The following is a 27101-nucleotide window of genomic DNA, read 5'->3' as shown; positions in this document are numbered from 1 at the left end:
ACTGAAATTTAAGGAGGTAATGAAGGGCATGGAACTGTGTTCCCACTCAGCTTCTAGTAGCTAAAACCAAGACCAGCTACCACCACTTTCCCTATCACTACCTAATATCATATCTCCTCTCCATCTGTCACTTTACCCAAAATCAGAGCACTCCTAAGAGGTAGGAGAGAAAATAGCAGTTGTTTTCCCCAAAATCCATTTTCCATTTGTTATATAACAGTTGCTGGTTGTGCTCATGACCTCTTAAAAAGTGGACAAAGTTTCCAACCACTCATGGAGATAAATGTGGCATTTTAGTAAATCCCTTGTCAATGTTGTATGACAAATAACTCATTGTAGTCATTTGTCCTCTTACATAAAGACCCTTGGCTGTGTGCAGATCCACAGTAGAGTGCTTGCTTAGCACTTGGAAAGGACTTGGGCTGTAGCCACCTCTTTAAAAGAAGGAAAAAAATTAAGAGGAGGGGCAAAAGAAGGAGTAGGAGGGGATGATAAGGGAATATTTACTTTGCTTCCTTTGTCTTTCCAATGATGAGAACGTTGGAAATGTAGCTATGTATTATTGAACCTTGATAATAAGAACACCAGATGAACCAGAAATGGAAAGGAACCAAAATCTTTAGACCCTATGGATCAGTGAGTGATTCCCTACAAGTCTCTAAGTGCTTGTCTTAGGTAGGGTTTCTATTGCTGTGAAGAGACACCACGACCACAGCAACTCTTACAAATAAAAACTGGATGGCTCACTTGCAGTTTCAAAGGCTCAGTCTATAACATCATGGCAGGGAGCATGCTGGTATGTGGGCAGACATGGTGCTGGCAAAGTAACTGAAAGTCCTACATCTTGCAGGCAACAGGAAATAGACTGTGTGTCACACTCAGCGCAGCTTGAGTAAAAGAGATCTCAAAACCTGCCCCCACAGTGACACACTTCCTCCAGCAATGCCACATCTACTTCAACAAGGCCACACCTTCTATTAATGACACCTCCTTCGAGTTCATGGGTGCCTATTACATTCAAACCACCAGAGTACTTACATCTGGGTTGTCAGTTTCAGCTTCATTCTCTTTTTTTAACACTGGCTTTTTGAGACAGTCTCAATCTGCAGCCCAGGCTAGCCTCGAAGACATTTTATAGTACAGACTGACCTCAAATTCACGAAAGTCTTCCTGTCTCAGCTTTTTGAGTTCTGTGCCTGTCTATCATTTTTCTATAGTAGGAATTAAACTCAAACCCCAATTAATAGGGCAAAGCAAGTAGATTTATTACTAGTTTTCTGAGGAAATGCTGATGACTGCTTTGTCTAGGATACCCTCTTGGTCATTGGTTATTGCCTCTCTTCTCCGGGAAGAGACTGAGTGGAGCAATTGTCTGGGTATATGGTACATATGACTTCATGTATGCTGTGAACTATCAACTCTCATTTTAGTCAGGAAAGAAAATGAATTGAAAATATTCAATGCAAGGGATGGTCCTCTGTTTTGGTACTTTAAAAGTCTTCTCTTGAGAAAATAACCTAGATGGATAATGTAGACGTTTAAAACACATGTGTGTCGAATCTGTTGAGTATTGTACTTTAAGAACATTGAAAAGGCAAAGACATTGTTATCACTGCAGTTCTGCCTGCTCTCCTAACACAAGATGCAAACGAATGATTTTCGAAGCTGATTTCCAACTCAGACAATGTTACACGTACAGCTGTAAGCAGCTTAGGGGAACTGAGGGATGAAATTAGCTCATTTCTGGCAATCAAGACAAATTCAAAAGGAGGATGTGTTTTCTCCACCTGTCATGTGGGAATTCTCACAAGGAGAACTCTAGAAGCCTTTTCCACAGGAACAAACACTCAAAGAGGAGGCAGCTCTCTCATCATCAAGCATATTGTTTGTCTTACTTATCAATGAAACAAGTGATCTTGCAAATCCTGGGCAGCCAAACTTCATGGCTTTCCAAACAATTTTCAACACGGATCCTAAACTGAGTCGTGAATGAAAAGATTCCAACTCATAAGAGCAAAAGTGATCAATAATTTTCATATCATGTTCAATCAGATTTCTTTATTTTCCATACAATAAGAGTTTATTGGGTAAATTGTGAAAATACTTGACATAATCTTCCACAACACATACTAAAATGTTCTTTTGTTTGTCTATTCTTTGAGAATTTCATACATGTATATAAAGTATGTTGATAAGAATGATGATCACAATGTATGGTAGGTCTAAAAGAGCTAGTTCTTGTCAATCACTATCCTTTTAATAACTTTTATCATATTTTCTTTTTCTTAACTGAAGTTATTATTTGATAACTTTTTATGCATATCTAATGCATTCTGATTTCTCTCATTCCTACTCCCTCACTCATCTTCCTCTCTCTCGCCATTTACCTCTGTCCTTCATTTCTACCAATCTCTCTCCCACATTCAAGTCTTTCTGACATGTTTGTGTTGTGAGCTTTACTAGAACTTTATGTGAGGCTCTAGCATTAGAGCCTGGTGGACATACTAGTGGGCACGTAACCAAAGATAACAGTTCCTCCTCTTGTGGGTTCTATCATCTACCCATAGTTGAGCAGTAAGGGGTGGAATTGCATTAGTCACTCCCTGGTCCATGCCTATTAACTGGACTGTCTTATGATATGGGATTCCCGTCTGTATGCTATGAATACCACTGGTTAATAAAGGACTGTTTTGAGCCCATAGCAGAGCAGGCTAGAAATAGCTAGGCTGGGAAAACTAAAGTGAATGCTGGGAGATAGAAGGGTGGAGTCAGAGAGAAGCCATGGAGCCTCTGCCAGAGTCAGACATGCCGAAACTTTACTGGAAAGCCACTGCCACTTGGTGATACACAGATCACTGGAGATGGGTTAAATTAATATGAAAGAGTTAGCCACTAAGAAGCTAGAGCTAATGGACCAAGCAGTGATTTAAATAATATGGATTCTGTGTCATTATTTTGGGGCTGAGCAGCCAGAAACGAACAAATGGCCTCCCTTCTCCAGTCTTACACAGGCCTGATGCAAGTAATCACATCCACTATGAGTTGATAATTACATTGGTTGTGTAATATCTAAATAATGAGATTTCACTTCCCTTCTTCCCATCTCCTAGCTCTCATTCTTTACAAACCCTCTTGCACAGTGTTCCCTGAGTCTCAAATAGTGAAATATAAACACCTTGTTTGCAGCTAAGCCCCATCCATCATTTATTCTCTCATCTTGGGTAGCCATGTATCTGTACTCGCCATCATTCACTGCAAAGAGAACTCTACTGCTAAAGGGTTGAGAGTATCCTTTGCCTAAGAGTGTAAAGATAGACATTGAAAAGGCAGAGTTGTTTATTTAGATTAATACTAGTACTAATTTTCCTTATGTGACCCATGACCTCCTAAGTCATGAGGTTTTGCTAGACTCACAGAACCAAGTGCAGAATCTCTTTTGTGGATGGAACCCAAATCCAATCTGAGTGGTTAATTACCTCCCAAACAATCATGCCACTATTGAACACAGAAACACATCTTGACTGGTAAATTGTTATGGTAATTCAATCATTTTAATGCTTGATTAAAATCATTGTTGAGCAGCCTCAACAGCATCTCCTAGTGGTTTAAAAGGTAGCCCTCAGAGAGTAGGCTTACAGCTTAATTCCAGCTTGATTCCTCCATACCTTACAACCATGACATATGGTGTCTTCAGCAACATAGTCTTATCATGTACACTAATAGGCAAACAAGCAGAAAGGCAAGAGTCTAAATTATTTGGGGTGTCTATGGGACCTCTCTGACCAACAACTCCATGGAGGCTCCATCCTTGTCCCTGGAACATTTTAGCATATTTTCCTGTTAATAATCACTTTGCTTTTGTTAAACCGAGATAGCTAAATCTCTGTGTGTTCCAAGTACAATATTTTACATTATAATAATAATAATCTTTTATTATATTCCCACCTTCCAGGTTTTGGTTAATAATCCCCTAATGAGAACTTACCAAATATTGATTTTCACTGTCAATTATTCTGACCCAAACTGTATCTATGAACTCTTCTCTTCTGATACTGGATTCAACATTTATTTTTCAGCACTCTTGATGAAAAATGGCAAAAACTATCTCATTTGAAACTTGCTAACTTGAGTCAACCTATGATTTTCTGATATTCTCCCACAACTCAACTTTTACTAAATTTCTCCATTTAAAGTTACCAAACAGAAATATATGAAGTGACTACTATGTACTAAATGCTGTAGACACAGAACATAAGTGTAATCACAGAAGAGCAAACTTATGCACAGTGATGAGTCAAGAATATCCACCTCCCTTTTACATTTCTCACTTTAAAACTGGAAGCTATTTGTGGATTTATTTTTTCTTAATCTTGGATATGTTCATATGTTAAACATGATGACATAAGACATATTTTATTTGTGAACTGAAGTCCCCATACAGGCTTGATTATTCAGTACCCCAAACACTTCATTTCCCATCATTACTATTGGATGAATTTGGAAATTTTTGTTTTGTTTTGGTTTTGGTTTTTTTTAAGAGGTGGCAAGTTATGTGTGAACATTTCAAGTTTCTTTCTAAGCTCATTCTATATTCACTGCAATCTCTCGCTGCGGTGCATTTGTTATCCACGAACACCACACGTCTATTTATGTATGTGAGGTGTGTTGTCGCCAGTTCTCCAGGGTTGATGGACAGTGAAAAGAATGCCATCCCTGTCTGGGTTTAAAAACTCTTCAGCAGATTACAATTATTCATGTCATAATCATGAGTTTAGAGGATGCTATCAAATTGAAGGTTGTTACCGTTTGAGTTTTATTCCTCAATATAACAATATTGAGGGTTGATTGGGACTTCATGAAACATTTGAATCATGCAAAAAATGTCTTCATGAATAAATTAAACGTTCTTGAGAGACTGGGTAAAATCACTTGACTAAATAAATTCTCCCAGGAGTATATTATTCGTAAGACAGCGGGATCTCATCAAGAGAATCTACAACCCTTCTTTATATGTTTTTCCTGCACAAACACATGCCCAGTTCTGTTTATCTGCCATGGTATGATACAGAATGAGGTTCTAATCAGATATTAATCTGATGCTAACACAGTTCTTTTGGACATCCTCTGCAAGCAAAAACGAAGTTCTTTTTCTTTATAAATTACTTAGAGTAGGATGTTTTGCATTACCAGCATAAAAAAATACAAAGCTAACACTGAGAATTGAAGTGTTTCAATAACGATATATGAAAATATAGATGCCATTTGGGTAAACAAAGGTTGGCAGCGTTTAAAGAAGGGAAGTAGAGGAATCCTAGTTATGAGTGAATCTGGAAATTTGAACGCAAATGGATGGAACTAGAAAATAAAATCATCCTGAGTGAGGCAACCCATACCCAGAAAGACAAACATAGTATGTACTTACTCATAAATGGATATTAATGGTAAAGTAAAGGATAACCATGCTTATAATACACAGACTCACAGAGGTAACAAGGAGGACCCAAGAGGGGATGCATGGATATCCTTGAAAAGGGAAAATAGAAGAGATGTCGTGGGTGGACTGTAGGAGGGTGGGCATGGCAACTTGAAAGATTGAGTTGGAGTGGGTGGAGGGGGAAGTGCTGAGAGAGATGACTGGAAATGGGGGGAGGGGGAAGTGCTGAGAGAGATGACTGGAAATGGGGGGAGGCTTTACAGAGTCATGTAGAAGCCTGATGCAAGGGGAGCTTCCAGTAGTCTACAAGGATGGCTCCAGGAGCTAAAAATTCTGGCAAGAGTAGCGGCACACCCTGAGCTGGCCATCCTTATGATCAAACTGGTGACTATCCCTGTTGTCATTAGAGAACCTTCATCCAGTGACTTAATAGAGACAGATTTAGAGACCCAGGCCAAACATTGTGCCAAGCTCGGGAAATCCTGCCAAGGAGAGGGTAAAAGGATTATAGGAAATGGAGGGCAGTGTGTCAGCAGCATCTCAGGAAAACCCACAGAAATCACTGGTCTGGGTTATGGAAACTCACAGATTCTGAACCAACAACCAGGGAGCCTACATGGGACTGACCTGCATGGGACTTTCTGCATATATGTTACAGTTATGTAGATTGGTCTATCCATGGGACTCCCAGAAATGGGAGCAGGGGCTGTTCCTGGTACTTTGACTTGTTCTTGGGAACCCATTCTCATTCTGGATTGCCTTGCCCAGTGTAAATACAAGGGGCCATGCTTGGACTTATGGCAGCTTGGTATTCCATGCTTTGCTGAAGCCCATGGGAAACTGGCCCTTTTCTAAGTGGTTACGAAGGAGGAGTGCATCTGGGGGTGGAGGACCCTGCCACTAAACACTCAAATGGTGCTTGTGAGCAGGCAGCTGCCTGCTTCTTGGTGATGATATGGCTCTAGAAACTTTGCAACGTTGTGGCAATAAATGTGGCTTCTGCCAATATTTCCACCATGAAGTTAGCCTCTCAAGAAGCCAAGGAATGGGGTAGAGCCAGCTGCCAAAGCCACCACAGCTTTAATCCTAGCCATGCCGCTTAGCAGATTAAAAACTCATGTGGTCAGGAAAAGAAATATACATACAGTAAAGATTGATTCAAATTTTTAAAAAATGTCTAAATAGTTTACGGCATGTTTATAAATATACATTGGCTTCAGAGAGAAAATAAAAAGGATGTAAAAAGTTCTTAAAAAAAGAAATAGAATAAGAAAACAAAAAGTCATGTAAAATGGAAAATACAGAGTTTGGATAGTGTCAATCATTGTGTTTTCTCTGAATTGTTTGACTGCTGAGGAAGGAGCAATTGTTGAACAGCTGCAAAAAGACATTTGATTATAAATGCTGCTGAATTAATCCAACCTATATATTTCGAAACTGCCTTAACTTTAAAATTTAAGTGAAGAGATATGTTACTCTGGAGAAAAGGTTTTGCTTTTTTTTCATAAGAAATGAGAGACTGTGGGTTCATTCTGAGTTAAGAAAAATAAGGACTGATCAAGGAAGACCCCCCTGAAAAATATCCAATGGAAACGGATGCCTCAGAGGATCCAGTGTTTCAGAGCACCTTTTTGCTGCAGTGTTCTATATTCAGAACAGCCTCAAGACTGTTAGCTGAGATGATTGAGCCTCACAGAATACTCCAGTCAAGACTTGGACCATAATCCTAATTTTTCTTTGAGTTCTCATAAGATTACCAGCACCCCAATCAGTAGAAGTAACCTAGAAAAACAATGTCCACATTCCCCCCAAAATGAATTAGGGATGCTTGTCTTTTTTAGAGTGTTAGTTACAAGTTGTTATGGATAATGATCATGAAAAAAAAGCTAAACAAAGGAGATTAGATTCAGGGATCTTATTTTGGAAAGAGAAAATGGGGAATGCTGTGGGATGATGCTCTTGGGCATTGTAAAGATTTGTCCCTCATATGAGTTTAATAGAATGCTGATTGGTCAGTAGCCAGCCAAGAAGTACAGTGGGGTAACCAGATTAAGAGAATTCTGGAAAGAGGAAAAGCAGAGAGTCAGTCACCAGCCAGACACAGGAAGCAAGATAAGAATGCTGCACTGAGAACAGTTACCAACCTTTGTGGCTAAACATAGACATGAATTATGGGATAATTTCAGTCATAAGAACTAGCTAGTAATAAATCTAAGCAATTAGGTCAAGCAGTTTATAATCAATATAAGCCTCTGTGTGTTTCTTTGGGACTGAAGATCTGAAGGATGGGGAAGGACAGAAACTTCCATCCACAGATATCTGCCTCTGAAAGGTATTTTCTGACCTAGAAACATGATCTGTTTCAACCTCCATGCACATCCATACAATAATAAGAAAATAAAAATTTTTAAAAAGTGGTTGTGGTGAAAACTAAGAAAACAAAAACACCTGGGTATTCTGTAATAGCAACGAACAAGGTTCACAAAATTCCTGCAGCTAGGCTAGGGTTGGAATTCCTGATTTCATATATAGACATTATTGGAATAATTTCCTTTCAAAATGTTCATCAGAAGGGAGTTCTTTTCCAAAATGCAATTGAACTGCTTCAAGTTACATATTAGAGCAATATTATTTCATAAAATCATTTGCAATATAAAGTATGGTATGTTAAACGAACAGTTAGTCTGTGGCCTGGAAACAGTAAATCACGAGAAGCTAATGAAAGTCCTATGATGGAAACCGACTTCAATAATGTTAAAGTGAACAGCATCTGGATGCTGTAGTCCATTCTGACTCAGATGTGAAAAAAAAGGAAGACGATCAAAGTTAAACAAAATCTATTTGAGACAGAAACAGAGAAAACTCTCTGTCTTCTCTCAGATGTAACAGGAAGGAAAAACTATGAGCTAGTGTTCTCTCACAGTGACTGTTATCTTACATTTGATTTCATGAAAACTCTAAGATCACATTTGCTTCATGTGCAAGCTTATCAGTTCCACTTTGAAAGGGAACTTGTAAGTCTAGTCTCATGATATAAAATAAGTGAAGGCTACTTTCCCTCTTATCTGATTAACTGCAGCTTCACTTTTCATAATCAACTTCACTGGAAAATCTGATGGCTAACAAGAGCAGCAACAAAATCTATCAAAGTGATGATGTTATTGAAATCTATGGGGTGGTCTATACCTGCTACTAGATAAACCACATAAAGTGATGTGGGATTTCCCTCTGTATGCTGTGATTACCATTAATGAATAAAGAAACTGCTTTGGACCTATAGCAGGGCAGAAGTTGTGTAGGTGGGGAAAACTAAACTGAATGCTGGAAGAAAGAAGGAGGAGTCAAGAGAGAAGCCATGGAGCCTCTGCCAGAGACAGACACACTGGAACTTTGCTGTTAGGCCATGACCTCATGGTGATACACAGATTACTAGAAATGGGTTAAATTAAGATGTAAGAGTTAGCAAATAAGAAGCTAGAGCTACACCTTTAGAGACCTGTATGGATGCGGGAGGACCTTGAACTTCCCACGGGGCAGGGAACCCTGACTACTCTTAAGACTAGAGAGTAAGGGGGAGGTGAGGAGGGAGAGATGGGGAGGGAGAAGTGGGGAGGAGGAGGAAAAAGGGAGGCAGGGAAGAGGTGGAAATTTTTAATAATAATAATAATAATAATAATAATAATAATAATAATAACAAAAAGAAGCTAGAGCTAATGGGCCAAGCAGTGATCTAAATAATATCGTTTCTGTATGACTATTTCATCCTTCAACAAGTCAGTATGTAACATGGCAATATTTGAAACATCATTTATAATCTAAGAAATCGCAGAAAAACATGAATAGCCTCTCATAAATTTTCTCAAAAACCCTTACAAGACCAAAGAATAAAAACAAGGAAGATTGGGGTTCTGAATTCTAACTATGGGAATGATTATTTTTTCTCTTTGTGCAAATGAGTGAGCACAGTGTTCAGTCTATTGGCACTGCCAATCCCTTCCCCCAAAGGCTTAGCTTGGATCACAAGGCTACTCCTCTGCAAGTCCCTGTATGCCTTGTGCCATATAGAATAGCCTGTGCCCATCAGGCATTGGAGACTGACATGGTCCTGCTCTCTTAAGTCTGGAACGATCTAGCATGGCCAGGACCCATGGGGCAATGGAGACTGACATGGTCCTGATCTCTTAGGTCTAGAGCACCCTGTTAGGCTTCAGTTACTTGCACATGAGAGTTGGTTTTATTTCCTTTGGTATACTTTATTGAATCAGTCTCTACATTTGCAATTTTCCAATAGTCTATAGTCTATAGTCCTTTCCATATCTGGATACATTACTTCCAGGATGAGTCTGAATCTACTATTCTTCACAAGACAGTCTTCAATCCCTACTTTCGCTTCTATATCACCAGTCCCACATTACTCCATTCCACAGGCAGGCAATGGCTTTGAATTGAATTTCGGAGTTTATTATTACTGAGACTATCCTGGTAGTGCCAAGATAATATAGACAATGGAACAGCAGCAAGCTAGTCCAGAGCAGACATTCCTAATCATGAGTTTGTCTGCACACGCAGACATTTGATGGTTAAACAAGCCCTTAAATAATAAAATAAATCATTTTAATATATATAAATAAGGGCCAGGCTGGGCTACATAAGGCACTCACTTGAGGTGAAAATAATAACTAAGAAAACTTGAATAAAGTAGACTTATTGACACTAAGTATCAGAATTTGTTTGTTCATTGTGACGAATATACCTTACTAATATAAAATAATAATAACAAGGGACACTGGTGCTGGGTATAGAAAGACTGTCTGTACTGCACTTCTGTAGCCTTCCCCACTCCCAATAAATATGTTCTAAGAAATATATGAGAGTATCACACAAAAATGAAGTACTCAATAGGCCTATTACAAAATACAACCTCAATGGTCCTATAAGGGACATTGTCTATAAGGCCTTAAGAACAGGGTGTTGTCTTTTCACAATTTTTCACATCCTTAACTCTGCTTTAAATATACTTTTCAATAAAGGATAAGTAGCAAAAAATGTATTGAATGAGAAAAGTCACTAAATAGTTGAGTAATTGTAGATATGTGTAAATTACAAAAAAAATAATAAAGGAAGGGAATTCAGTTTTTTGAAGCATCACTCAGAAGTAATGTAACAAAAGCATCAATGTCCTATTTGATTCAGTGTATGTGATGGTTGGGGTTGATTGCTAACTTGATAGAATCTAGAATCACCTGGTCAAAGAGCCTCTGAGCCTGCCTTTAGGGATTTCTTAAATTAACTGATACATGAAAACCCATCTTAATTATGGATGAGACCATTCCCTGGACAGGCAATTCTGGACCACATAAAGAATTGGAGCAGAGCAGAAGTAAACATGTATTCACCTTCTGTTTCCCAATTGTCAATGCAATATGACTCTAAGCTCCTGATGCCTTAACCTCCATGAAGGATTGTTGCATGAACTGTGAGACAGAATAAATATTTTCTCCTTTAAAATGCTTTTGTCAGCATATTTTATAACAGTAACCAAGACATTGTGGTAAAATGATTGTGAGGATACAATGCCAGGGTCAGGCAATTGCTTAGTATGTGTGAGGCCCCAGGTTCCATCCCCAGCACCAGAAAAATAAAAAGTTATAAAGCTAGAATGCTAGAAATTGAAGAATATTAGGTATATATGTATATACATAAATATGTACACATTTGCAACATAAAAATTAAAGAATGCTATTTTTAAATACAGATTGAGTAGTGTCGTGGAGGAAACACAACACTTACGGTGTGGGGGATTTTTCTGTCTATGTGTTGCTTGTATTGGTTAATGAATAAAAAAAAAACTGCCTTGACCTGATAGGGAAGAACTTAGGTAGACAGGGAAAATTGGACTGAATGCTGGGAGGAAGAAGGCGGAGTCAGGGGATGCCATGGACCCACCACAGCTGGATATAGTCATGCTGAAACTCTGCTGGTAGGCTGGTCAAACAAAGATGTAAGAGTTAGTTAATAAGAAGTTAATAGATAATCATCAATGATAGTCAAGGTTGTAGTCAGGTTATATTTTCTAGATGTATAAAGATAATTTCAGTTAGATAGGTATTCTTCAAATCTTTCAGAGACCTTCAGAATATGGCATTTAAAATGTTTTAATAACTTAGGACTTTTCATGACAATCTGCTCCTGTCAGCAACAACCTACTTCAAGAGGAAGATGGACATCAAAGAGGCTCCTTATGGAGTTGGTTAACCATTTGGGCAAGAAACTGCTCTTGCCTGGACTGCTTCACTGGACATGTAGGACCCACAGAGAAATGACTGCTGAATTTGCCGAAAGGTGAGATGATCCTTCGGGGTTCCTGCTTCATAAAGAAGTCTGCAAGACATTCTAAAGGATACAGAAGAAAATGACTAAACTGTCTCTAAAATTTCCTACTTTATGGACATGTCTTCTGTATACTATGGGCCTGTAGGCTGAAGATGGATGCCCCAATGCTACAGGAGAACTTTGGGTAACTGTCCAGATAGCAAGATGTCTCTGTCATTTCTAGAGTTTTGGAAGTTTATTACAATACACTTCTTATTTACTTAGGTAATATCATATCCTTTTGGAGTCTTTGATGGAGCTGAAGAATAGATAGATAGTTATAGTTAAAGTTTTCCTTACTTATAATAAAAGATAAAGTAAATAAAAATATTGTAACTGTAATTCTTGCTTGATACCTGTTTTGTTATATGCAATTTTACTATGTTAAAGTTAAAGCCTTTCTTTTTGTATAAGCAGAAAAGGGGAAATGGTATGGGAGTTTCTTCTGCCCATGTGTTGCTTGTATTGGTTAAAGAATAAAGAAACTGCCTTGACCTGATAGGACAGAACTTAGGTAGGCATGGAAAACTGGACTGATAGGCTGGGAGGAACAAGGCAGACTCGGGGGATACCATGAAGCTGCTGCTGCTAGAGATATGCGTGCTGAAACTTTGCTGGTAGGCTGGTTAAATTAAAATGTAAGAGTCAGCCAATAAGAAGTTAGAGCTAATAGGCCAAGCAGTGTTTTAATTAATACAGTATCTGTGTGGTTATTTTGGTTCTGGGTGGCCTGGATAAACAAGAGGGCCCTTCTTCTACACACAGAACCTGAATAAACTAATTCCACAATAAATGGAGCAGAAAGAAAGCTAAAAGAATCTAAATATTTTAGTATTATGAAATAATATCCTATGCTAGCTTGTTTTGAGTTGTCAGAGTAGTCCTGTCTAGGAATATGAGTTAGGTCTTACTACTTCACTGAGTTGAGCTTAGGAAAGCAAATATTGAGACCATGGTTTCAGGTCAGATTTACTGACTCTGCTATTTTGACTCCCAGTACCCTGCTAGGGAAGATACAGACAAAAGCTGAACATTTACCAGACAAAAGAAGCACATATTGAGTCCAGCCAGTAACACACAACAGTGCTTACAGGTCACATGTGCTATTATGGTCCCATGTACTTAAAATCAGTTAGTAGAAAGTTGACTTGTCAAGGCATCAACAGCAAATGGAGAAGCTGGTACAAGATTCATAACATCAATGACTACTGTGGCTGCTAGTCAAAATAATGCTGTCAGAATAATTTTATGTAATTCAAGAAATAGCATAATTGAAAAAAATGTAATTATCTCTTCTTGGAGCTTATTGAGTCAACTAATTATGTTGATATATAATAGATATGATTTCATTGTTACTTAGAAAATCTGAAAGAATTACAGTATTTAACTTAACTTAAATGGAAACGTGCAGAAGTTTTTCAAGCAATTTGGAGATGCTCCTTCTAGAGAAGATGGAGTCAGTTAAGTAATTAAAATTTAGACATGATCACTAAGTCTTTCTTAATGGTTTATCTATGCAACTCTTCTGATACGTTCATTGACATTCCAATTATAGGTATGTTCACAAGTCTCAAAAAGAAGCAATCCAGATGATCCATGAATTCTGAAAGCATATTACAACACATTATGACCTAGCCATATATACCAACATATTATCTAACATATTATTGCTTTTCAGGTCTACTTACATGGTTCTATAATGTCAGTTTTTCCATCTACAAAGAACTACTGACCTCCAATAGAAATCTATTTTCTTACTGAATAATTTCAATTGCCAATATTAATTAACCATTTATCACAATATTTAATATTAAGTGTGTAATGAATAGTTAACTAATGTACATGCAAATACCATGTATTTATAATGTTTTAAATTTAGTCCTTTAACTTTCAAAAATTGCTTTCAAGATAGAAGAAATATTTAAAACATTTTAAGCTTTCTTTACAAGTGAATGTATGTGATAGAGGCTTCCTAAAGCTATAAAGATTTTACAACCTAAATATTTGGATAAACCTAAGGTTCAGAGGTACTGAGACTATGACCATTGTACTGTCACACTTTGATGGGAACAATAATCTTTCATTCACAGAAAAGACCTTAGGGCTTTCTTAGCCCACAATGGCACCATCTTATCTGTACATAAAGAACTGAAAATTTTACTTTGTGATTTTTTTTCAAAACAGAAATTGTGTATGAGATAAGAAGAAGAGATTTTGAATTCAGGAGTTGGATTCTGAAACTGTAATTATGTGTATTGTAATCTTTATTTTTACAATTCATTATTTTGAAGGAAAACTTAAGTCAAATCAACCAATACAAAGTAAAATACTCCTCTTTTGAACATACTTTCTTGAGTTTCTATGCAGTAAAAAAACACACCCATTGGTAAATTCAGACCAACGGTGATGGGTTTTGCAGAGTCTGCACAACTAGATGACTTTAGAGGAAGTAGAAATTGTAATACGTATCTACTAAATTCAGAAAATTCACACGTCGACACTTGTTGAGGATACTGATGGCCTACAAAATGGTGTCTTTATGGAAGTTTCATTTTGAAACTGGCTTTAACATCAGTAGCATAGCAGCTTTAAAAAAGCTGGAAAGGTTGAAAAGTAAATTCAATTATCTTGAAAATATTAACTACAACTGTAATCACAAATGCTACCACAATGGAAATTATGACATCATAGCTACATCCTTCTAAGTCTCCCTCCTTTGTGTAGTCTTGAATTTCTGCACATGAAGACTTATTCTGAAGAGCAAAACCTGGATAAAGCAATAGGATATCACTTGAAGAAGCATGTTAGAAAAGGACCATGAGTTTCCCACTACTCCCTTGATCAATAAAATGTGAGTGACACCACAGAAAGACCCATGTGGCAAGAAGCTAATAGCACTGACAAAAAAGTAGCAATAGGACAAAGAGTAGCAATAGGCTACCTTTTGAGATGTAGCAAAAGGCCAATGAGTAAGTTTACAAGTGGACTGTCCCCAAACCAAACTTTATAGGAGAAGGTCTTGGATGAATGAAAACTATTTGCATTTTATAAGTCCTTCTTTGTAGAAGGTCAGGCTCAGCAAATGCCTTCATCTCTTTGCAGACAGGCTTAGGGATGGAAGTGCAAACAATCCGGATCTAATGATTAGAATCAAAACTAATAAGCTCTCACTTCTCTTTCAGGAACATATAAGCTTCATTAAATGACTTTACAACAATCAATGTCATTTGTTGACAAATGGATTTAATGACCAAAATCAGTTTATTGACTTAATAGTTTTCAATACTCTCCTTTAGAAAACATGACAGCAAGCAATCCGTCCATATTTCTTTCCTGAAACACAGTTTTGCGATTGCAGCTTCTTTGCACTTTTTAAGCTAGGTATGCCATCTCGGTAGACAATGACGAGTGAATTTTAATAACATTCAATGTGCTATATTTGGTGAGCATGGAATGAAAATATGTTTCCTTATTAGAAAAAAAAAATCAAACCCAGAAACCTTTTAGATCATATTCCCTACTTATTATTAGTGCTCCCACAAATTTTTAAAACTGCACCTATATTTGGGCAGAGGGTAGATTGCCTAGGTAACTTCTAGTGACTATACCCCTGCAAAGGAAAAATGAACAGTAGGGGAAAATCATAAAAATGACTGAGCTGGCCAAAACACATATAATCTGCTTTGTGTCGGAGAAAACTGTTTGTTTGTTTTTTTCCCAGCAACGGGTCTCAGTTGTAAATAACTTCTTGTCTAGGGGTAGAAAGACTCTGTGTCTACTTTTCCTTCTCAGTACTCTTATTTTTGTCTGCTATGAACATATGAAAGTCCTGTGCATTCTGTTACAGTCTTTGTGAGATCATATATTTATCAATCATTTGGTGTCTAGAAGATGCTGTTTTCTTGGAGTCAGCTGCCACCTCTAGCTCCTTGTCTTTCCTCTTCCTCTTTGGCATAGATCCTTGAGCCTTGAAAGGAGGAGTTTGATAAAGACATCCCATTTAGGGTAGATTGTTCCTAAGCCTTTCACTCTCTGCACATTGCCCAGTTAAGAGTCTCTTTGTTAATTAGCATCCCCAGCAAGAAGCTTTCCTGATGAGGTCTGAGTGATGCTGTCTACTCTGTGGGTGTAGTAATATACCATTAGGAGTTATTTTATTACTAGGGATTCCATGGTGGAATTTTTATGTTCATTTTTGTTTTGTTTTAGTTTGGATTGTTGTTGTCTTGTGGATTTTGTTTCTTCTAAGTTCTTTTGGATTTGGTGGAAGTGGTATTTTTTCCGGTTTTGGTCTTTTTAGAGAGAGAGGAAGGGAATGAGAACATGAACTTGGGTGGGTAGGAAGTGGGAGGATAGGGAGGAGGAAAGGATCTCGGAGGAATAGGGGGAAGGGAAAGAGTATGATTAAAATAAATTATATTTAAAAATTTAATTAAATTGCTAAATGATTAAAGTGGACTCTCTAAGGCATGTTTCTTTTCATTGTACAATGTGTCAAAAAACATGTAAACACCACAACTTATTGCTAAGAGATGCCAGATAAAAACAAAGGATCCTGGAGTGCTTTTCTAACAGGGCTCTGGGCTAAGGTTGAGCATTGCTCAAGCTAGGCATGGTGGCTCACACCTTCATCCTAACACTTGGAAGGTGGGACTAGGATGATCAGAAGAGGAAAGTTGAGGCCACCCCTGACTATATGAGGTTCAAAAGGCAAAGTGAGAGACAGAAAGGGAAGGAGAGAGGGAGGGAAAAAGTGGGGAGGACGGAAGGGGAAAGGTAGGTAAGAAAAGCAGAAAGGAAAGATACCTGTACATCTTATAAACATGGAATATACCTGACGTTGTAATTTCAAGAAGGACTTTGGATAAATGTATTAGGGGAAATGCAGGCTTTCTTTGTGTAATTGGCAGCCTTCCCACAGATTTTTCACAAAACACTGAAATAATCTACCTGTGGAAAAAGCTTGATTGTTCCCATGCTCTAGAATGACCAGAGTTATAATTCTTACCTGTTTCACTGTTCATCAAAATTAGTTTATCCTCAAATATAAGAGATATGGTTGGGAGTTGCCAATGGCTAAGGGTTTTCAGTAGAAAGAATTCTTCTACTAGAGCATTCCTCCCTGAACGAGCTCACCACTGAAGCTCATGTAAATGGTCACCCCATGATAAGACCCTCACTCTTGTAGATCAGGGGAAGCACAGCTGTTTCTCTTTTTAAAATCTGGCCCTCCCTCTTACATTTCTATCACAGTATTTCCCATTGATTCATTAGACAGTATTTTTCAAAAAATTTGAAACATATGAAGTGCTACTTTCTCTCTCTCTCTCTCTCTCTCTCTTTCTCTCTCTCTCTCTGACACACACACACACAAGTAAACTCAAATAACATCGCAGCAAATACAGTGCAGTAAATCAATTCTAGAAATACAGAGAAAACATTAATTAATTACAAACTACTGGTCCATCTTCCAGACATACATGCTACCCTTGTGGAAATTCCACACCCTGAACCTTCCCACACCACGCACCATTGTTATAAGTATGACCTAATTAAGACATCTGATCTCACACAATTTCAAAATTTTCCCTCTGTTATGCATGCTTCTTCAACCTACCATTTCTCTAGTCTCCCTTATTTTTCCCATCAAATGTTTCCTTAGCATTGGTTTTCTTGTGGGTTCACTACCTAAACACTTTTTCTAGCTTAGTACTCAGATCAATGGGCAGTCAAAGAGCTCCACACCCTCCTCGCTGAAACAAGTAAACACGCTAATTTACATAACAGACGGGAGCTAAGTTGGCAAACAGAATCTTAGCTTATGAGAAACTAGCCTTACATTAAGGAGAAGGTTCTGCTTTACCTAGATGGGTAGAAAGTAAACACAAAAATCTTTTATAATGGTAGAGATTCAGGTGGAAGAACTGAGGAGGAGGCAATGTGAGATAAAACCCATCCAGCTCTGTTGGCCTTGGAAGATAGAGGAAGATTAGAATAAGTCATGGGGTGTGGGCAGACTCTAAAAATGGGAACAGACCTGATAATACCTTAGTTTAAGCCAGTGATCTACATCAGACTTCTGACATCAAGGTTTAATATTAAAGTGCTGTGTCGTTTATAATATCAAATGTTCATAAACAAATATGCAAATATGTGTATAGATAGATAGATAGATAGATAGATAGATAGATAGGTAATAAGCAGAACAGTCCATTTGACCACGTAGTGATGGTCTCTAAGCTACACAGAGAAAGGGAAGGATAAGAGCAGAATACAGCTAATGATAGAAGTCTGTGAGACAGGCAGATGAATCGATTACCTTACAGGTAGATTATAGAAAGATTTGCGATAGATTAATTGTTTTAATGAAAGCCAGTTGACAGAGGAAATAGCCCTTCCTACATCAATTAGTCATAAAAAATATCCTCACTCTTATTTCACCGCATAAAAAGTTAACTCCCAATGAATCATAGCTAATATGAAATAGAGAAAAACATAAAACTGCTTTAAATGTATCTGATCTTGGAGCAGATGGACAGAGTATGAACAACAAAAGAAGAATTTGGTAGCTGTGCTTTGTCAACATTAGATTTTATCTTCTAATACATCACTAACAAAACCAAAGTTTCAGACACAAGAGAAAAGAAAAATTTGCTAAGCATATGAATGAACGTAATTTCTGCTCAGAAGTGATCAAGAATGTCCATACAATAAGACAAACAAACTGACAATGAAATGGACACAGCTGCACACAAGAGATTTCACCCACAAATGTATCAAAATGGCAAATAAGTACATAAAAGTGTTCATACTATTAGTCATTAGGAAAATGCAAATTAAAACCACAAAGAGATGCCACTGTACACCCACTGCAACAGCTAAATGTGAAAAGACTGACAATCCTATTTTGGTGAAGCTGTGCAGGATTTAGAGTTCTCAAACATTGCTGTTAGAATTGCAATCTTTCAGTCACTCTGGAGAACAGTTAGGTGGTTTGTTATAAAGTAACTTCTAAAATTAAAAGTATCACACATTTGTGACCTATCAGCTCTTCTCTTAAGAAGAACTAAAGCCAGATGACCTCAAAAGAGTTGTCTATGGATGTTTGTAACAGTATTATTCATAACAGATAAAGTTTATATTGAGACAACATAAATTCCTGGCAGTTGGCAAGTATATATGCAAATGAGCACAGCCATGCCCCTGGAATCTTACCCAGAAATAAAGAGGAAACTATCGATGTAATTTTATCTGAATAGTGTTTTAGTAGTTAAGTAAGAGTCTGTGATGAATACCGAGATTCGTGGCTGCTTGGGATGCGTACTTATTTATACCACTCCCACTAATGTTCAGTGACTATTATAGAAAAGGCAGCAGAAAGAATGTAAGAGCCACAAGATAGTGAGAAAAGATACAAAATGCTATCTCTAACAAGACACAGCTATTGCAACCAAAATCACACAGTAGCTATGATTGCCTGTACTAGGCCTACACAAACTGAACCTGTCAATGTCAACATGGATCAGGGAGGCGTTAATGAGGTCCTACCTTTCCTGGTTGTGCTATTGCTAATGGTGGATTTAGGGGGAGGGGCAGTATAGCCTTCAGTTATGTTCCAAAATGATGAGCCTACAAAGCTCCAGTGTAGAGCTCCAAGCCAGTAGCCAGACCATCTTATTCAACGGGGTGGTCACAAAGCAAAACAAAAGGCATGGATGTAGGAAAAGGATACAGGGCTGGGAGGAGACAAGAGGAGGTTGGAGTGAAGTAAGCCAAATACACTGTGTACGTGGCTAAAATTGCAAAAGAATAAAAGTAATCAATAACAAAATGAAAATAAAGTAGATACTATACTGTTTGCCACAGTTGGAGTCATCACTTTCTAAGGTAACTTTAAAACAGAAAGAAAGAAAAAGTCAGACACAAAAGCCTATATTCAGTATGGTTATCTCAGCATCAGGAGTCAATGGTATTCTATGGAGTTGGAGAGGAACCATCCAAGAGATACTGAAGAGTGTTTCATGGTGATGGAAATGCTTCACACAATCATTGCTTTGGTTCATGCAGATGATGCAATTCAAAAAATTATACTCTTAAAGTTGGTGAATTTCAATAAAGCTGATTTGAAAAGTAGGTATGGTTTCTCCAGTTCCTCTGTGAGATGCTGAAGGAGTATCTGATGAGAGCTAAAAGACTCTCTTGGGTTCCGCTGTGGACAGGAGCCAACATTATGAGCAACACAGTCATCACACCACAGTTCTGTCAATCAGCAAGAAATTGCCATCTCTATCCCATGGTCAGACTTAGGAATCCCAGATTCATACTTCAGAGATGCTTGAGACTATACCTGCTCTGTGTGTGGCAGGGGAAATGGGTTCTCCTTTTTATCTCCATAAATCTGAAAACTAGAACCTGACTGGTTTAAGGGGACAGAACAGTTTTTCAGGAAAAAGAAAAGAAAAACACAGGAAATAGGCAAAGCTGCAAATTCTATTTATTTACTATAACTGGTACCATTTATCAACTACTCTTAGATGTAGCTGCTTTAATGCAAAAACTTTAAAGGTGTTTTGTTTTGTTTGCTTCTGTTTTCTTTTCAGAAGGATTTAAAAACTATTATATGCTTTTTAAATCATTGTCTAAAATATTTAATAATAGAAAATAAATAAAAATAGAGAGAAATTAGTAATAAGGAATGTAAAACAATTTTCTTATGTGAAACAGATACTTCGGCTATAATTCAATATTTACTGTAATTTTACATTGACGGGATGTAGTGGTGAGCTCAAATTCTATCACTAGCTTTAATAATTTGAAATTACCTAAACTTATGTGCATTTTGAGCCAGCTTTGCAGAGTTGTTAGGAATAGAGGTGCATGCTAATAGAAGAGGAAAGGTCAAACGCTCAGCCAACAATAGCTACTACTAAGATGTATATGAATTCATGTATATCTGTGTGCATATATATATATTGTTTTAGCATTTACTTTTGTCAGATAAAGAAACAATATAAGAGTTAGAACAAATCCATTAGTTTATCTCTTGAATTTTAATAATTTGATTTCAGAGACTCATTTATCCCAAACAGGCTTCTGAATAAAGACAATTACATGGACAAACAGGTGTATGCAGAAACAGGTATTAGCTCCTTGTGGTAGAAAAATAGAATGAGTTTTGAAAGAGTTTATAAGTCCCTTTGTTGAATCACCATCTAAAATAGTTAATGCTTGAAAGAATTGTAAAGGATTCAAAGAAATAATATAATCAAAATTGTAAAATAATTTTCTCATGTGGTATGGTAACTTTAGTTAATTTTTTCGAAAGGGGATGAATTTGACATTAAAGTAGTTGTCAGGAAGAGGAAGCAAACAGACAGGAAAATAAGGGTGATACCAATGCCACTTAAACAAGGCAAGAACAGTCTGATTGATAGTGTAAGTAACTGAATACAATAACAGAAGCTGATGCCTTCATGCTAATGTTCAAATCTAGACTGTTTCTCTCTGTATCATTTAGAAATTACTTAAATTCTCGATGAAGCAACATGCAGGTAAGATGCCTACCCTCTCATCACATGGCTGTGAAAATTAAGTGAACTGATATACACAATGCATGTAGAATGCCTAGCAAGCAGTACATCCCAAACACATCTACATTATTATCATCATTAAAATGATCACTGTAGATATGGTGATCATAATCCTAAGAACAATCTTAAAATAACAATTTGGTACAGCCAAAGATACATTATTGTATTGCAGGATGATTAATATGAACAAACTTAGTTAACCTACTTGATGGGGATGCCATGCCTACTGGTCTAACATTAGAATCTCCTGCAAGCCTGAAGGCTGGATTCAGGACCACAGATGAAAACACTGAGCTCATTCGATGAGTTCTGGGTTTAGCAAGGTGACTGATGAGACAATGTAGATTGAACAACACCAGTTCATGACTCAGATTAGATAAAATGAACCCAAAAATGTTTTGATCCTATTGATCATGTGTTCATTATACTAGCTGAATATCTTATAAATTCTAAGATTGTAAAAATATCTAACGAAGATCTATAGCCAAATATTTCATTTTTTGCAGAAAAAACAATGGTCTTGGGGTTAATCACTGAGTAACCAAGGTCACGTGGGTACTTCATGGCAGAGCCATTACTCTGGGCCCGTGGTTTGTTTTGTTCCATTTTTCCATTATCTCGCATTCTCTGGTTATAGAATATTTTATTAACTTTAAGAAATCCCTTTAAAAGTTCTAATTTTTGCAATATAGTTTACTTTTCCATGATAAACAATTCCCAAATGTATGATAATTTGACTTTTAATTTTCTTTTTTATTTTCTAGGCTGAAAGGGTGATACATTCAGTAGAAACTGTATCTTGTTACCAAATGAAGCCTCAAGTACTGGGATTGCATTACATCTTATTGAATTGTTGGTCAAGGAGGTCTCATGGGATCCCCCAAACAACCGGGGCTGTTTCCTAGACTATAGATTGCTCTCTATAAACTGACAGCTAAGTTCCATTGCTTAAGACAACACCTACACAGCTCACTAAACATGGAGAAGTTGAGCTGGTGTCTACAATGAGTCTTCACCCCTTTGTCCTAGTGTTTGGTATAGGAAGGTACTCTGCTTACTACAAAAGGAGAAACGTTAATATCAACTGAGCCATAAACCCTATGACCTGCAATAGTGTCCTGCCTGCAAGATATGCTAGGGCAACGGTGGCACAAAGCTTGTGGGAAAAACTAACTAGAATCTGATATGACTTAAGGACCACTCCACGAGATAGAATCCATACCCAACACTGCTTAGGTGAGCAACAACCTGAGACTAGATAGCCCAGGGACCTATAGTAAAATTAATTACTACTACTATTAAAAAAGTAGAAACAAAATGACTCATACTGACATTCTGATATACTGCATAGATCTATGTTTTGCTCAGTCATCTTCTGAGAAGTTTCCTTCTGCAGCAGCATATAAGTGAGAATGGCTCTCAGTGGGCTCATATATTTGAATGTTTGGTTCCCAGTGAGTGGAACTGTTTGGAAAGAATTAGGAGGTGTGGCCTTATTGAAGGAGGTGTGTCGGTAGGGGATGGGCTTTGAGATTTCAGAAGCCTACGTCATTCTTAGTGTCTCTCTGCCTAATGCTTGTATATGAGGTGTAAGCTCTTAGCTACTGTTCCAATGCCATTTCTACCCTCCTACTACCATTGCCATGCTCCCCACCATGATGATCATGGACTAGACTCTCTAGAAATGATATCATCAGTTAATTGCTTTCTTTTGCAAGTTGCCTTAGTCCCAGTATCTCCGAGAAATAAAACATAACTAAGACAGTGCATTTAATGGAATCCAGGATTACAGATTTTCAGCTCATAATTGGCTTACTAAAGCTTAACATCTGCTTAAAGAACATCTGCTTAAAGACTTGACGTAATGATAGGATCGGGGAGTTTTTGTATGGACTTTGTTAGGAAAGACGCTAGGATGCATTTTAAGGCATTGTTCATGAGATGTACAGACTGGCATCATTGACTTCAGTTTTTCAGATTGTTCTGAGAACAGCTGGCTAAGGGTGAGGAGGCAGTTGGGTGGTTATTGTGCTAGGCTGAAGGAAGGAAGACCACACCATGGAGGAGGATAGCAATATCAGAACTCTTGAAATCCTGAAATAACATCATACTCAAGTAGTAATGGCAAATATCCCTGATACACTGTGAAGTGTGAAGGGAAATGGGAGCCATGGGAGGGGGCATGCCAATCTTAATTCAGGCAATTCTACTCATTTACAATGAAATATCTCCTGTTACAATCTACACTAAAACGTATTTGTCTTTCCCTATATAAAAAGAGGTCCTGCCCATTGTCACCTATACAATGTCCTCTTGTGAGCCTGGCAGCAACTAGCCTTATACCATGTCAGAGAAAAGAAAATGAACTCCGCAAAGAGTGACTCCTGACCTTATATCCTGAAATGGTATCCTAGAAGTCACTGATACCATTCTGGACATGTCTGCTGAGTAGGGAGCTGAGCTCAGGCAGTGTCTGCTGGTAGCACTCAGGACAGAACTAATCTGTTGAAAGGACAACTGGCCACCTGAAGGGAAGGCTGATCCCAAGCATGCATATGATTCTAGTCAATATTGCCCCTTGCTCAGTCTCCAGTAGATTCATACCTGGATCTTAAAGAAGTATTATAAACAAAAGCTATAAAATATTATTTTCTTTAAAACCTGCTAAGAGATAGAAATAAGAGCCAACACCAGTTTAATAGACCCTAGAAGGCCACAGAAGGCAGCTGAGAGAGAAAAAGATAATTTCCTTCACTTTGGCAGGGTGTGCTATAGTTTTGGCATGTCAAGGAATGCATGTCTCAAAAGCAGCAACCATTGGTGCAGGAAACAGTGTTTTTATCAATGTGGGTACTTGTTTGGGCAACAGTTCCTAGGGGTGGAACAAAAGAACCCAGGATGGTGGGGGTAGGCAGACAATAAGAGAAATGAAAGAAATACAAGGGCAAGTGGCTGACCTCTCCATGAGTAGGTGCCCATGAGACTCTCAGAACTGCTTACATAAGCTTAGTTTCCTTGTTAGCATACAAACTAGAGCCACCAAGTTTGAGGTGTCATTTCACCGCCTTCCCTGGTTTTTGAACAACAGTGACAGAATGGATTTACACTGCACTTAGAGCAGCACATCAGAGCATCATCCCCCATAAGCAGTTAGTCTGCGTACCCCAAAGCTCACATCTGGCACATCTGTTCAAGATTTCTTAAACTAAGGTATATCACCCCCACGATATTAAAGAGACTTGAGTATCGTTGCTTTTGAAATGGTAAACATCAGATTTTTTAAAGTAAATATTCTTTATAAAAAATAACAGTAACAGGCCTTTTATAGAAGTAATTGAAGAGTGACTATTGGGTGCCATCTGCCCTGGTGTTTATATTAAGAACAGCTTTCTGAGTAACACTTCAACAGTGCTGTTTACATCCTTTCCCTCCTAAAGGGGACAGGAATCATTTTCAAATGCATCTTCTTAAAGGGCCAGCTTTCTTATGACTATTATAAGTGGTTTCACAATCGTGCATCATGCTGAAGAAGCCAAGGTGATGACCGTGAGCACATGTGTGCCAGTCTTACCCAAACTTAGTAATTCCCAGAATTTGAATCCCAATATGACCTGTCCACCATGCCTCCCTATCTCTGGAGAGTGTCTCAATGTCTCTTCACTTGTTGGTTTGTATTTTTATTCTATCTGGTTCTCAAAAGCCAATGAAGGATCTCGGGCTACTAATTGTGGATGACAGTGAGAGTGAACATAGGGCAGGAAGTGAGAGTCTGCTGGGGACATGGAGATGCTGCTGCTAGCATTTCCCAGCTTCCAAGAGAAAGGGCCATCAATTGAGGTCATTCTGTAAGAGCAGCATGAACATACCCCGTTCGGTGTAGGGGAAAGAGGGAGCAGCAAAATCTGGAGGAGAGTCAGGGTACTGAGGACAGGTGCACCCTTGCTGAGATAGAATCAGTAGAGGAAATGGCAGTTCATTCATGCAATACTAAGAAGATAACTTAGTAAGCAAAGAATCTGTTTGATCAAAAACTCTGTGGGAAAAAATAAAAAATGCTGGGAATGGGTACTCACATACGTCCATATCCTCCAAAGAGAGAAATGAGACATTGAATCCATCACAAGATATCTGCAAATATCATATCATGCTGGAACATCATGAAATATCCTTCACACACACACACACACACACACACACAGAGTGTGTGAGCATACACACAGCATACTGCATGTCTACATGTCCATTTAGGCAGTTCTTTAAATTTCAACTGTTAATATCTATCTTCTGTTCCTGTCACTGCCCTCCACTCACCAATACTATGCTGGGTATTGTTTGTTCGGATCTGGAGGACGTCAAAGCAAAGGACTAGTTGCCAGAATGAGGAGACATGCCAGAAAACAACTTCGTGGCTCTAAAAGAGTCTCATCACCTTGTTACCAGCCATGATGCTCAGCATGCCTCTGTCTCTGCAAGACACACCAGCAGGTCTGCTCACCTGGAATCAAGAAGCTTGGTTTTGTATAAAGGATTCACATACGTGCCAACTATTAGGAGAGAGAGAGAGACAGAGAGACAGAGAGACAGAGACAGAGACAGAGACAGAGACAGAGACAGAGACAGAGAGATTGAGATTTACCTTCCAATGAGTGAGAACTCGCCCACGACACCCAGTCTTCGCATGGCACTCAGGAGTCCCCGCACCGTCATGCCCTCGCAGAAGCAGACCACAACCCTGGCCTTTGGAAGTCGCTCCCGGAGCTTGCGCAGGAGCCGGTCAAAGCTCTTCTCGCCTGCATTACTGTAGATTTTGTCTGAGTGTGCGATGCAGAGGCCTTCCTGGGCAGCCAGTTCTTTGAAAGCGTCCATTCCACTCTCACCGTAATTCCCTGTTCAGAAACAACCAGCAGATGTTCAATACCTCTGTGTCAGCCACATCCCTGCCAACTGGAATGAGGACTTGGGGGTCTGGGAGTAAGCGCGTGCAAGGGTGTGGGTATCGCCCAATAATTCATAAGTCTAACTGGGGTTGAAAGGAGACCTCCGTGGAGTCAAAAGCATCAGATACAGCCAACAGTCAATTCTATGAAAGCCAACAGAAATTACATGAGCTAGGCATCCATCCACTGTTGAACATTGTTTGCGAAATGAAGGATTGCTGCCCTACTTTACAGCCATGATTAATAATGCATGTCCCATATTTTAAACACGTGGAAAAGTTGAGCTCATCGGAATATAGAGATCAACTGGATTACAAGTCAAGGCACAGAAACTCAGACAAGAAAAGAAGCCCTGCAAAATCTCTAAACTGGGCACTCTCCCACTACCTGCTCAACTGGGTCCTCATTTCAAATTTTAACAAGAGCACAGAAGGAAAGTTAATAATTAATCCAACTGCTGATTGCAACATCTATAAATTTTTTCCTCACTGACACTCATATTCTCTGTCATTTTTCCCAACACAAGTCTTAAGTGCGTAGGGACAAAGCCAACCCCTGCTCAAGGTCAACAGCTCCCATCGCTTCTTGTCTACTCTAATATTTTCTACTGTGATGCTTCTCCCTTTGCTAGATAATAGATTTCTTCCTTTCTGCTGTGGTAGAATGGTCTTGTACCCTGTAAAGATTTGTCACTTGTATTGGTTTAATAAAATGCTGATTGGTCAATAGCCAAGCAGGAACTATAGGTGGGGCAATTAGAATAGGAGA

General features: G+C 38.3%; 1 protein-coding gene across 3 annotated transcripts in view; it reads right to left on the bottom strand.

The window, feature by feature from the left end:
• Window positions 1–27101, bottom strand: part of Grm1 (glutamate metabotropic receptor 1) — a 401569-nt gene that overhangs the window by 251487 nt on the left and 122981 nt on the right. For all 3 annotated transcript variants that reach the window (XM_085688524.2, XM_048425346.3, XM_048425345.3), the window contains one exon: window positions 26033–26282. In XM_085688524.2, coding sequence (XP_085544650.2) covers window positions 26033–26282 — 250 coding nt within the window. The remainder of the gene's footprint in view (window positions 1–26032; window positions 26283–27101) is intronic.

Source organism: Myodes glareolus, chromosome 1 (genome assembly GCF_982192425.1).
Source record: "Myodes glareolus chromosome 1, mMyoGla1.1, whole genome shotgun sequence".
In the NCBI taxonomy this organism is placed as follows: Eukaryota; Metazoa; Chordata; class Mammalia; order Rodentia; family Cricetidae; genus Myodes; species Myodes glareolus.
Note: the sequence above shows the minus strand (reverse complement) of the source record. Positions and strands in the feature narration are given on the sequence as shown.